The sequence below is a fragment of the Diabrotica undecimpunctata genome, chromosome 10 (assembly GCF_040954645.1).
Source record: "Diabrotica undecimpunctata isolate CICGRU chromosome 10, icDiaUnde3, whole genome shotgun sequence".
Lineage (NCBI taxonomy): Eukaryota > Metazoa > Arthropoda > Insecta > Coleoptera > Chrysomelidae > Diabrotica > Diabrotica undecimpunctata.
Genome location: NC_092812.1, coordinates 52,216,672 through 52,230,829, shown reverse-complemented (window position 1 = coordinate 52,230,829; position 14,158 = coordinate 52,216,672). Strand labels below are relative to the sequence as shown.

The following is a 14,158-nucleotide window of genomic DNA, read 5'->3' as shown; positions in this document are numbered from 1 at the left end:
AATCTCGAGTTGGTTTAGAATGGAAACGTTTTTTATATGAGAAGCCCAAGGTATGCGTAGCATTCTTCTTCAGAACCACATCTCGAACGCATCAATTTTTTGGCTCTCGCGTCCGCGAAGAGTCCAAGTCTCTGCCCCGTATAGAAATATTGAGAATACAATACATACATTGGAGATATCTCCAATAATAACGATATCTCCAAAATGCAACTGTTTGCCCGTTAACTCCATATATCCAACTCATTGATATTTCATACAAAGTGTTTTAAACTTGCACCGCCAACATGCACAATTTAAATTATGTATAAGTTGCTTACTTTAAAAAGAACACTAATATATTTTATTACATTTTTTTAAGCCAATTCGTTTTGTATTGCTATTTCCTACACCTAAATCGAACCACTTTTGAGATATTTCATTATCTAAGTCAAAACATAACATCACTTAATTATTTCAATATTAATCAAGGGTAGACCATGGCTGTCAAAAATTAGATAGTTAGAACGTTAATTGTTTATATGTATTGTTTTGACAGTTTTCTCAGTTTGACACATCATTTGTATTTCGTACTAAATAATGGCAACTGTACGATTTACTAATGATGATTTTTAAACCTAATTATTATTTACGGTGAGTTTAATAGAATTGTTGAATATATCCCGATGTAATAGAATTGTTGAATGGACTTGAACGTACCATGTTTTTCCAGAAAGATATCCAAATTTACCAAATGTAACTGGTGATATTGTAAGAAAATTGCTTAAAAACTGCCGTCAGTTTGGTCAATTTAAGACAAAAATTAATAAAAACATACCACTAGTGGGTTATTTTATGCCTCTTCAAATGCCTCCTGTAGAGATTGTGAGCGAGATCTTACTTTGTCGATGAGAACAACTCATCGCGTTTAAAAAAACACAAATGAAAACCATTTTCAAAGTTTAGCAAAAATGGATTATTTAATTGACAAAATTCCCATTTTTCGTCTAACGAAAATCCACATGTTACTAGAAAACGTTATTTCCAAGATAGTTGGAGTTTAAATGTTTTTTGTGCAATAAAAAAGGGTAAAATTTTAGCATTTAAATTTGATAAGATGAAAAGCTGGTGAAAAATCACACTTTAAAAAAAAACAGAACTTTCTATGATCAATAGGAAACCAGATAGGATTTTTTTTTCTAAAAATCATATTTCCATTATTTATTAATATTAAGAGCTGAAACTTAAACAAATTGTAAGAGAAAATCTAAATTTTATAATCCAACTGATAGATGCATACACAGTAAAGAATTAAAAAGTTATAAACCGTTAAAATGATGGCATTCGTAAAATACCGTCACTAAAAAGTGGAAGGGAGAACTGTTCACTGCAGTATCTCAGCTTGTTTCGTGTTATTGGTCATAGTCATACAAGGTTCTGTTTTTTTTGGAAAGTGTCCTTTTTAACCAGCTTTTTAGCGAGCCTACTTACAACCGTGTGACATAAAAAAATATCAAAGTTATTATAAACGTTTAGAAACTATTAAGTCAGCCCTTTTTTAAACTGTTTTTTAATAATAAAATTTAATAATATATTAAAGTTTATGTAATAAACCTTATAAATGAAGCTTCAAAGAATCGATTGCGATTTATAAGATACCCCTAGAGTGTTTGTTTGGGCAAGCACAGTTTAAATAATCGCTATCCGGGAAAAACAAATTGAATAACTTATAAACTATTTGGTCGATATGTTTCAAATTGGGATACTTTAATATTAACTGTCACAATTTTAAGTAGTTATATTACATGTGGTTGTTTAAAAAACAACGTTATTTATACTTATATCACCGCGCAATGATAATCGCTGATGGCTGTTGAGTTTAATATTAATTCCTGTAATAGTATTAATCTTAGCTCTAGGTTTAATATATGTATATATATATATATATATATATATATATATATATATATATATATGTATATATGTATATGTATTCTTCAATTAGATTATGCATTAGTTTCTTGGAGTAAATTTTTCGCGACTTATGAAATCCGAGCTTTAAAATCCAACAATTCCGGTATTAAGTTTCAATTAAAATTTCTCTATAGTAAATTCGCTATGATTATGTTATATAAAGCTATCGCCATTGGACTGTAAATTTTATTGTATATATCGGTTTTGTAACAACCAGAATGATATAAGGTCTATGCAGGATAAATAATTGCTGAACATCTATTACTATTATACCATTTTTACTCATAACACAAAACCACAAAACGCCTATTGTTAAATCATATTCTAATAAGAGGTTCTGAAACTGTTTTCTTGTGGCGTGTCTCAGTTAAATATTATGTTTATACGTGATTAAGCCACATGTAGTTTAATGCCATATAGTCAGGATATTTAATATTACCTAATAATTTAATAATTAAGGACATTTCGAACAACCTCAAACAAAAAAAAACATTTAATGTAAATCGAGTATTGTACAAACTTATTCTTTTATAGGAAATAACGAAACGCCAACTAAAGTAGCATCAACAAATATATTCCTAGCGCTGAATTCTTCAAGTCTTAATCACGTACAAATGAAATTACCAGAAGAAACGAAAAACAGCAAATCCAAAGACTACCTTAGTACTAACTCGAATTCTAGGAAACCAGCACCTATTAATGTAAAAGCACTAAAGAAAAACTTTGAAAATATGAATTCTTCTTCTCCTGTATCACCACAAAAAGTTCCTTTTTTTAAATCTGCAGAAGCTAGAAGCAATAGCAAAGTAAATGACATTATAGAAGGCAAGGCGACGTTGCCTGTTAGAAACGGTATAGGCAAAAGTGTTGAAAAATTAGAAATCTGCTCGTCCCCAAAGTCTCAAGAAAAGAAATCTTCAGAAATTGAAACAAAGACGATCACGCTCAAAACCGATCCATATGGAACTAGTCTAGGTATTACTTTGTCCGGCGGAGTTGACGAAAATAAAGATTTAACGGTAAGTTTAGCTTTTTAATCTACTAGATGTTAACTTTTATATGTTCACTTTAAGTAGGTAATAGACTATCATTTTAACGTTTTAAAAATTTGAACTTGACTTTGACACACCTGAAATATTAATAGGCCACTTTTACAAGAATTATGATAGTGAGTTATTCGGTTTCCTTAGGGATAGTCGCACTTTATTCTCCAGTCCATTGAATTTGTTCCTAATTACCGTTTAAAAGGACTTATCCTAAGATACAAAAAATACAGCCGTAAAATAAAGAAAGAGAGTATAATTCAGTTCCAATTTCTTGCCCTATAAAATATCGGAAGGCTAGCAAGTTTCTACCAGTAAGTTTTGTTGACCAAATTAGTGTGGGACTTCCAGCTTAGCTTTTTTTCCAGTATTTTTCAATTATTAATATTTTGAAGTGTACTCCACATCTTGATTTCCCATTTACAGTTTTTTTGTTTTGCAAACATAAGTTCACAAAAAGTGGTATCGTGATTAAGAGCATACTTTTCACGCAGTTGGGAAGTTGATTTGCTCCTTAATTTTATACCTGAAGCACGCAGGTGGTTTCGACTGGAAGCCATTAATTTAAAATCATCCATATACAGCAGATCATTAAGCTTTGCCACAACAGTATTGTTATTTTTAATGCTAAATCCTGAGTCAGTGGAGTTCAGTACCTGAGATAGTGGACAGATCGCTAGACAGAAACGAATTGGGCTCAACGAGTCCCCCTCTGTAAAAGGCCCCGGTTAATTGGGATATTTTCAGTTTCGATGTTGTTTTCCCTAGGTATTTGAAAGTTAATTTCAGACTTTCACTTCGTCATTATATGCTTTATTATATTCATATATTTATTATATTTATTATATTATCATCCAATCTGTTATGTATATATTTTCAATATGTCTATGCCATTCATGCGCCACTGAATCAAAGGCTTTCTTGTAGTCAATATAGACAGTAAAAAGGTTCTTTTTTTGGTGTATGTCTGGTTAGAAATGACCAAGTCGATAATAAGTTGTTCTTTGCAACCCATAGAACCCTTAGCGCATTCTTTCTGTTGAGGCTCTATGATATCGTTTAGAGCACAGTGTTGGTAGATACGCCGAACTACACAGGATGTGACCCATTTGTACCAAAGTTGGAAGGCAAGTAATTGGGCGGTACTTGGCTAAAGCTTGTGTGTTATTTAGATAAGGTGGTTCTGGGAGTAAGAAGTGACGGTATTTCCTGCGGGTTTGAAATAGCACGATTAATTAATGCTGATACGCACTCATGCGTGAATACTTCAAAACTTATTTAGTCAGAAGTTTTGAACTCTATCTGGTTCAGGAGATTTTGAGTTATGAAGCTCTTTGATAATGTTCGAGACTTCTTCGGTGGTGAAAGGTTCGTAAGGAATATTGCTGTAGTGTTGACCGTTGTGTTTTAAATCCATCCAGGATTGGTGTTAATAGTAGCTGGCGTTGAAAGTTGATTTCCCCAAAATTCATGAATTTCTTCTTGGCTTGGGTACGATTTATTTTTATTTTCTGCAAAAGAATTGAGAAAATGGATGGGATATATTATAATTGTATTGTTGTTATATTCAAAATTATAATTATTTGAAATAAAAAATGAGAAAAAAAATTATTCAAAATCTAGTTTCGATTAGATTTATAAAGTAGTATATTTAAAAACTTCAATTTTTAGGTACACCGCATAAAGTATTCTAGTATAGCATATGCTGATGGACAGCTTAAAAAAGGAGACAAGATCATTTCCATTAATGGACAGTCCACTAGAGATTTAACTCACCTAAAAGCTGTTGAACTACTTAAGGTAAATTTTATATACTATTTTTTCTGAAATGCACACTTGAACACTAGTCATCACTTCTTCTCGGATATTGATGGCTCCAAATGATTATACAACTTTTCTAGGATAGGTACTGTATTTGGAATCAGAGATTTATATTTACAAGATTGCATGAAGTGTGTTTGATTTTTTTAGTTTCCTTGTTTTTTAGATCTATGTTGCTGCGAAACCTTTTCATATCTACATAGGGATTATGATTTTTGATTTTATTGATATATTTTTGATTTTCTTCGATTATGTGGTTTTTGGAGAAGAGCCTATTTCACAAAAATAGAAAAGTTAATCGGCATAATTTTATTACTATGCATCAAGCAATCATTACTTTAACAGTCATAGTCAAACTAGGTGATATTGTTGGAGACGATGTGATTGGCCCACATTTTTTTGACGGCTGTGTGAATAGTGCAATATATCTGGATATTCTATATAATCATTTGCCATTACTACTGCAAAATGTTCCACTTAATATTCGACAAAGAATGTGGTTTTTACACGAAGATACTTAAGTTCATCACACTGCTCTTATTCACAATCATCTAAATAATAACTTTCCTGTGAGCTGGATAGGCAGAGGTGGACCAACTGTTTGGCCACTGCGATCACCGGAATTGTCAAAAATTGATTTTTTTTTATTTGGGGCTATATAATAAACCTTGGGTACCAGAAGCCTTCAACAGCGCCAGATGATATGAAAAATAGAATAAGACAAGCTTTTAATAATATTTACATACAAAAGAAAAGAAGAAAGCCTTTTTACAATACAGAACACAACAAACACAACAGACATACAACCGCTATAAACGAATCAGAAATGAAACGAATACTTTAGTTAGACAAATAAAAAGGGAACACTGGCAGACCTTCTCAAAACAGATAGACACGACTTCTACGGAACACAAAAAGAAATAGATGATGGAGAAATAGGAGAATGATCAGAGGACAAAGAAAAGAGATGAACAAACTAATAAAAACGAAACAGATTCAGAAGGAAACATGGGCAGACTACTTTCGATCCCTATTTACTAAAAACGACAATAATGAACCACCAACACCACAGGTGACGGCAAACGAAGAAATAAATATTGAGGAGGAAGAGGTAAAGGGAACATTAAGGAAATTAAAAAACAGAAAATCACCAGGAGAGGACAGAATACAGAACACTACACTACAATTAACAACCAAAATGATAACAAATAAACTAAATGAAATTATAACACTAGCAGAAGAACAACACGGTTCTAGGACAAGAAGATCCTGCACCGACGCTATATTTATAATAAGGCAATTGCAAGAGGAATCATTAGATTACAACAAACCGGCGTATCTATGTTTCGTAGACCTTAAGAAGACAGTTGACCAGGTCAAATTAAAAGGACGTACTGTACGCGAGATACCTTTAGGAATAATCAAAACTTTAAAAAATATCTACCAAAACAACACAATAAAAGTAAAAGTAGAAGAAGAACTAACTGACTCTATTGAAGCTGGCAATGGGATAAGACAGGGTGATTCCTTGAGTCTTCTATTGTTCACCCTGATTATGGATAAAATAATAAAAAAAGTAAAAACTAAAAAAGGAAACCAAATGGTTTACAACGTATGCTGCACCAATTTAATATAACCGCCAGAAAATTTAACACGTAAATTTAACCAAAAAAGACCAAATGCATGGTGGTAACAGCAAATTTATTAAGATGTAAATTGGAGGTGGAAGGCACATTATCTAGCTACGGAAAGCTCAAAACAGGAATAGAAAATTAAGTAAATAGAGCAAACAGAGACGCAGGTTGTCTGAATGAAACAATAGGGAGAAATAAAAATATCGGGAAAGAAATAAAAGGCAGAATTTACAAAAAAGTCATCAGACCAATAATGGCATACAGAGAAAACAAAAAGGATGTTAGAAACAGCAAAGATTGACTGGATTGATATTAAAACACTATGGAACAGAGCTAGAAGTACAGATATACGACGTAGATGCAAGGTGGAGAACATCAAGGAATAGGTAAGAAATAGACGAATAGAATGGAACTATCATATAAGCAGAATGACAACAAATAGAGTAATAAAGATGACAAGAAACGGTTCCCCAATAGGAAGAAGATCAGTAGGAAGACCACGAAAATAATGGAATGACAACTTGCTGGAGGTACATTGAAAACCAGACGAGTCATGTCTACATAAAAAGAAGGAGAGGAAATGTGGCTCGGTCATTTGAATATTGGTTACACACTTGCATAAACGTTGGAGGTGTACATTTTTAATATTTACTTTACACTTATATCCCTAATGTCACATTTATTGTTACATGCATTGCATATTGTTATGATTTATATTTTTTATTAGTTATTGAATACAAATAATTTTGTTGGATTATTACACAAGACAAGTTATTTCTTAGCTAGACAAAAAGACCAACGTTGAAACGCCACAATACAATATTGGAGACTTTATAAAGGTAAATGATCAAGAGGAAGACCACAGATGAGATGGGTGGACGACATTAAACAAATAGTCGGAACAAATTGGAAGTATGTTGCTCAGGATAGAAATCGAATGGAAGGAATTGGAAGAGGCCTATGTCCAAAAATGGACGATAGAAGGCTAAGAAGAAAAACTTATTTCTTAAAAGAAAACTAAAAATATTTAGGAAAATAATAAGTTAAGGTATAGGGAATGGTTCATAAAAATGAGAAAGTATCATAAATATATAAATATATTCTTTTGAAAAAATAAACTACGTGATTGTACGTTTAAAATTATACCCTCTAACTCTAGAGAGCACTGAATACTGTTTTCAAACATATCTACCTAGAGCACAAAAGACACAATTACCTATTCATAGAAAAAAATCTCCTGGCTAAGAAATTTGAGAGAGTGGTTCGGTTGCAGCTCATTAGAATTATTAAATATTATAGTAATAAATGAAATTTTTTATTTTCACAAGCGTGTGAGTTTTGTTCACAATATTTGACGTATTTTTTTTTTCTTTTTTAGGAACCCGTTACTGAATTTTATATTGTTATTGAGGAAGGAGAAAATCTAGTGCCATCCCCTGTTAGTAGTAGTAGTTTGTTACAAAGAAGATCGTCTTCAATGTCTTCTGTGATCTCAAGGACTAAATGTAAGTATATAATAATATAAATATTATCCCTAATATATAATTTCAATATATATATAACGAAAAATCGGAGAAATAACTAAAATTAAAACAACATTCTTACCAAAATACAGAAGAACTAGAAACGGTGCGAATTCCAGGATGGGAATTATGTATTATAAACTGGGCCGTAAATAAATTTATATCAAAATAGAACTACAATTTATACAGAATATCAGACAAATTCAATCAAATATTGCAATATAACATTTTAAATAGCCAAGATCGGTTGAAAAGATCACCCGATTGTTTACTACCAAATGTCCTCAAAAGTGTTAACTTTAACACAAATATGGCAATTTAAGTATGATATTTTAACTCTTAAAAAAGCTACACATCCGGAGCTTAGAAATTAATAGATAGATATTTAATAATAAGAGTATTTTATCAATGTTCATCAATGAAAGTTGAATATATGCACGTAGATCGCTACTTAATATTTTGTTTTTAATTATATACTTTTTTAGCACCTTCATTAGAAGTATTAGAAGAAAAAGAGGCAAACAATGTAATAAGTTTAACAAAGGATGGAGCCGGATTAGGATTTAGTATTGAAGGTGGAAGAGATTCGCCACAAGGAAATGTGCCATTATTGGTTAAGAAGATATTTACAGGTAAGCATTAAGTAATGTATGTAAAATAGTACTCATGATTTTTTGTTTCCTTCTTTTTCGTCGTTCATATATCCATAAATTATCGTTTTCTTTTGTCCTAGTTATCCTTCTATTGATGATCAACTTATTGAAATCTCTCTCTTTCACTCTCCTTTTTACCATGATTTCTTCATCGCACATTCTGTACAGTTCTACTACTCTTCTTTTTTTAACCTATTCGTTAATAATTGTGATGATTTTAACATTGCAAATAGTGAAGTAGTTTCTTTTTAGTATAAGTTAGTTTATAACTGAGGTATTTCTTAAGATATTGTTTTTATTTCTTAATATTGAGTCATGCTTAGGGGTCCATTCAATTTCCGAGGAAGTCTCAAGTTCTGTGAACCTGAACTCTATTCCCTATTCGTAGAACTAACCTAACCTAAAAAAATTAACAGTAATCTTTTCAACGAAATTTTAAAGTAAATGCTAGTCCTTGACGACTGATATAAAATATATCCTTATTTCCCACAATAATAAATGTATTAAGAAAACTGTTAAAGGTAAAATGAAAAGAACGAATTTAAAACGGAGATGACCACTCGGAGATGAAGGCTTTCCAAGAAATAGATCTATAACTGGAGCAATGGTTTTAATTAGACAACTTAGAAAAACCATCGAATAAAACAAAACGCTATTCGGCTATTTCATACACACGACAAAAGACATTATGTGTATTTTAACAGAAAAGCAAATACCTATATCAATTTCTAAAGTAAAATACCGCTTAAAAACCAACAACACTACAAATTAAAGAATAAATAACGAGACTATTAGAAGTATACCAAAACAAGGGAAATTTGACAAGGAGACAATCTCACCAATTGAGGCTATGTAGATAAACTAATAATAATGATTAAAATAGAAAATGATTTGTAAAGCGGTCAATCGGTTTTATTATATTGCTAAACAATAAGGGAAGTGTATACAGAATGACATACTTTTGTTCTTGTAGCATAACTTTTGATTGGTACTTCACAGCATATCCATAACTTACAGTCATCTTTGGACCTTAAATTATCGAAACTGATATATTTTTAGCAAAAAAACTATAAAAAAAAACAAAAAATATTTAACTGTGATCAATCATAAACCATTTTGTCCATATGCTTCGAACAAAATGACATATTTTATTGTAATAGACAAAATAACATACATATAATAGCTACAAAATTATTGGCATAATTCGCAAATGAAATAATTAGTTCTTCTTGGAACATCAAAAGGGTGAGCCCAAAGCTAGCATTATAAGTACCGCAGCCATTCTTCTCCAGGCTTAGATCTTAAATAAAGGTAGTTACAGTCTTCATAGTAATGAGAAATATTAGGAAAATCGTCCTCACGTTTTCTTTAAATAACGAGGGAGCTTTGAGCTCATTTTTAGATTTTATTTCCAACATATTAGGAGTACAATTCAACACCAACGACCTCTGTCAAATTTTTGGTTTACGTTTCTCTTGGCCACTAATAAAACATCCTTTTGAAACCGGCTTAATAGGAGCAGCAAAAGCAGAAGACGATGGACGTTCAATGGTAGCAGCAGCAGTTAAAACGATTTCTAAACTGGATTTTATTGTTGGAACCTGGGATAAATTTTCAGCTTGTGGGTTGGTAAGTGCTGTCATTTCGGCTGCATTATTTTCTTCGGATATCGTATCGTAGAACCGTCGCTGAACGAGAAGTAACGCAGAAGCCACAGCGCCTTGAAAGGTATTTGTCTTCTATACGAAATATATCAGGGTTCAGCGGTTAAATATATATTAATACACAAACATAAAACGCTTTGATAGCGCAGTGGTAAGAGCGTCAGCTTACTGAGCGTATAAATTCAGTGGTCGCTAGTTTACTTGAATTTGACAGTTCTAAATATCTGAGAAATGTATGGAAATAGCAGACGGAAGAGATTTACTATCCTTAATAAAACTAATCTAAAATTGGCAGGACTTCCTTCAAGTGCGAATGAAAAATATCCAGACGAACCCTATTATTGCTACTTGTGGGAAAGAGGAGCAGGGACAGGCCAGAAACTAACAAATATCAAGACGACTAGCTACATGTTGACAGAAAATATGTAAGACATGTCCTGACTGAGTCTTATTCCCTTGCTATCCTATAGAATTTAATCCTTGGAAAAATTTTATTAGAATCAAATATCGTACTACACGTAATATACTATACTTACGAATCAAGTAAGAAATTTGACATTAAATATAAAAATAATTGAATTATGTACTAAAGAAAGAGATAATATATATGACTAAATATATATAAACTGAAATAATAATAGATTGACATCATAAAAAATATGAGATAAATCAGGGGACGCTGAAATTGTTACAGTAGTGAATCATGCAGTGAAAAAAGTTTGGAGGTTCCAGAAGAGGTGATTAGACAATATTTACAGTTTAAAGAACTTGACGAAAACTTTATATTCTACATAAAACAGTGGATTACATGTTTTAAGTACAGAGTGAAACATATCACTCCAATCCCTTTTTGTTTGTCTTTCAGTTTCTTGCTCTAATTGGTTTGTAAGTTAAATTTGACGATTCAGAATTTGAATAAATAATTTAAAAAGAAAGTTTTTATTAGAATTCCGATTAATCAATTACTGTAATTGTTTTTCTTTTAGGAGGAGCAGCTGAAAAATCAGGTAACCTAAACGTGGGTGATGAAATTATACAAATCAATGATATCAAGTTTACATTACTAACAAGAATCGAAGCTTGGAACATTATGAAGAAGATTCCAGATGGCAAAGTTGATATACATATTTTCAGATAAATATTATTTATTAAAAACTGCTAGTGTTTTGATAGTGTTCCAAGGAAATGCATGAATAAATTAACTTTTTCTTTTTACAGGATCAATTAATAAATCAAATTAAATTGTGAAGTGATTATATCTTATAGGTATATTCACATATGTTAATGGAAAGTTCCTTTATTTACTTTGTTTAATCTTTAGATATGCCTATGTACTTATCTTAACTTATAATGCCTGTTAAGCCTCTAAATATATCGGTTGTGAACTATAAAACATCAAATAACTAGTCAATTTCAGTAGATCAGCATAAATACGATCTCTCAGAACTTTCTTTAGTTCACCTTTTCTTTGAATGAATAAAGTTGACATGTTTTCTAGATCCCGCTTTTGTGTAGCTACCTGTTTTAACATTTAACTTTAGTCGCGCTATATGAAGACATACAAAACACATTTGACAGACTATCGGTTAGATGTTTAACCTCGAAAGAACTTTGCATTTTCTTAAATATTGTCTGTAACAAACACACACTAAGTCTTGCCAAATTATATAAACGTATAAACTGTATATACTTACTAAAATTTTTACTCATATCTTACCCATTATTATCGTTATAATTTTATATATATTTTATATGAATGCTTTGTGTAATTAATTATTTATATGTATTTATAATGTACATATATTCATTTAATAAATATTTTTATTATAAACAACTGTATAGAGTTATTAAGTCTGTCTTTATAGCCCAGAATATTCATTTTTAGATGAATTGTCTCCTGAATTCTTTTGACTGTGTAATCAAAATATAATCGAATAAATGAAATATTGAATTGAATGAATAATCAAGAATACAAGACTTTTTTTCTGTCGGGGAAAAAGTATATCAACAATGACGACCCATATACAGCAAGCCATTTTTCTTCTAGAAAAAAGGCCTAGAATTTTCTTTCGCTAAAACGAAAGCAATCATCTTCAAACAAGCACATTATACCTCCAAAACTCTACCTAAAAAATTCACCAAAATGGATAAAGGACTATCTTGGCAAGACCACATTCACTCATTCCGACAGTCAGCTCACAATGGCCTAACTTAATCATCTCTCATAAACACATAAATAACGGGGTGCCGACTTTCAAACTCTTATGACTGTGTACAAAACCTTAATTCGTTCTAAATTAGATTATGGTGCTGTTGCCTACAACTCAGCCAAAGGTTCACTGCTGAAAGTTCTAGATCCAGTACATAATTCAGCAATTAGAATTGCACTGGAAGCACACTACACAAGCTCAGTTCAAAGTATGTATGTTGAATCAGGCGAACCATCCCTTCAACTCAGGAGAAAATACCTTAGCCTCATATATGACTCAAGAGTATCCGCTAACCCAGAGGTATCTGTTTATAAAAACACATTTACAGATCCATCGATGCTTAATTGCGGAAAAAGATTGGATTCTTCGTTTTATCATCTAGTGAAAGCAGTGTTGCAAAGCTTAGACACAATAATTCCACCCACATACAATGTTTCAAAAGTCAGCCAATACATTTTACCTGGACCATTGCTATCCCCTATTGTAATACAAACCTTTCTGTATTCAAGAAATATGACACACCACGCAAAATTTTCAAACAGAAAGCACTAGAGATATTAATTGGTTTTAATTACATCCTTATTTTCACCGACGCATCCAGATCTGCAAACGGAGTAGGAGCGGTTTTTACAACAAATAACTATAACAGTTCCTGTCAGCTTCCTCTCCAAACCTCCATATTCTCCGCTGAACTCTTTTCTATCCTCCTTATCCTATCTAAATCAATATATAAATATATATATATTGTTATGATATGTAAAATCGAGAAAAATATTGGTTTGATTAAAATATTTCAAAGTTCAAAAACATTGAAATAATTCAGATAAGTAGGATAATAAACAACAAACATTTCGAAGAAGGAAAGTTATTAAATTCCTGGATTGCCTGTACTAAACAAAATGTAAGCTATACATAAATTATTTCTTTGTTATACTTGAGTGACCCGCATAAGTTTAAGTGAAAGCCAAAGACAATTGAACGGGGTTTTTTTCAAAATACATTAATGCAGTGATTAAAGACAATAGAAGGGATTATAGAAAGAGGTTTTTGTTAGTTTTTAAGAATTATAGAAAATATTATTTGTAAATAAGTTTTAGGAAATTTTATAATTATAGGTAAAAATTTGTTTGTTATCGAAATGAAAAAATGGGGGAATTGTGACGAGTTTTGATTGGCGGAGATTGAAAAAGGTGGGATAAGTATGTAGGAAAAAGTTTAGCGAGATTGAGGAGAGAGAAAGGAAGATCAGTTGGTTTTCCAAGTCTGTAAGACGAACAGTGATTGTTCTTTGATGGTTCCCAAGAAGTAGCAAGCAGTAGTGTTGAATGTTAGTGAGTTTTTGTGGAGTTAGTGTATCTGACAGAAGCTGAAGCAGCAAAATATTGTAAGTCATATTTTCCTACTTATATTCCAAGAGTCACTGTTCAGGCCAACGAGAGATTCAGTTTATCGTAAAGAGAAGATATTCCAAGAGTCATTTTTTACTCGGGCCAACGAGAGATTCAGTTTATCGAGAGGAGAAAGGCTATCATAATTTGAATGATTGTTGCTTTTGCAGGAGATCATTAAGGACGATATACTTGCAACAATCTGTTGTAAGATTGCTGAGTACATAGGGAGCGGTTGAGAGGAGATAATACAGTCTACAAGGAACAAGGAT

General features: G+C 31.6%; 1 protein-coding gene and 1 long non-coding RNA gene across 3 annotated transcripts in view; one reads left to right on the top strand and one right to left on the bottom strand.

The window, feature by feature from the left end:
• bbg (PDZ domain-containing protein big bang) overlaps positions 1-12,123 on the top strand; it is a 107,482-nt gene extending 95,359 nt beyond the window's left edge. For both annotated transcript variants that reach the window (XM_072545798.1, XM_072545799.1), the window contains 5 exons: positions 2,485-2,969; positions 4,665-4,793; positions 7,827-7,953; positions 8,457-8,603; positions 11,275-12,123. In XM_072545798.1, the coding sequence (XP_072401899.1) occupies positions 2,485-2,969; positions 4,665-4,793; positions 7,827-7,953; positions 8,457-8,603; positions 11,275-11,426 (1,040 nt within the window). In that variant the 3' untranslated portion in view covers positions 11,427-12,123. The remainder of the gene's footprint in view (positions 1-2,484; positions 2,970-4,664; positions 4,794-7,826; positions 7,954-8,456; positions 8,604-11,274) is intronic.
• The window catches only part of LOC140451876 (uncharacterized), a 35,485-nt gene that overhangs the window by 13,460 nt on the left and 7,867 nt on the right, over positions 1-14,158 (bottom strand). The window lies entirely within an intron of this gene.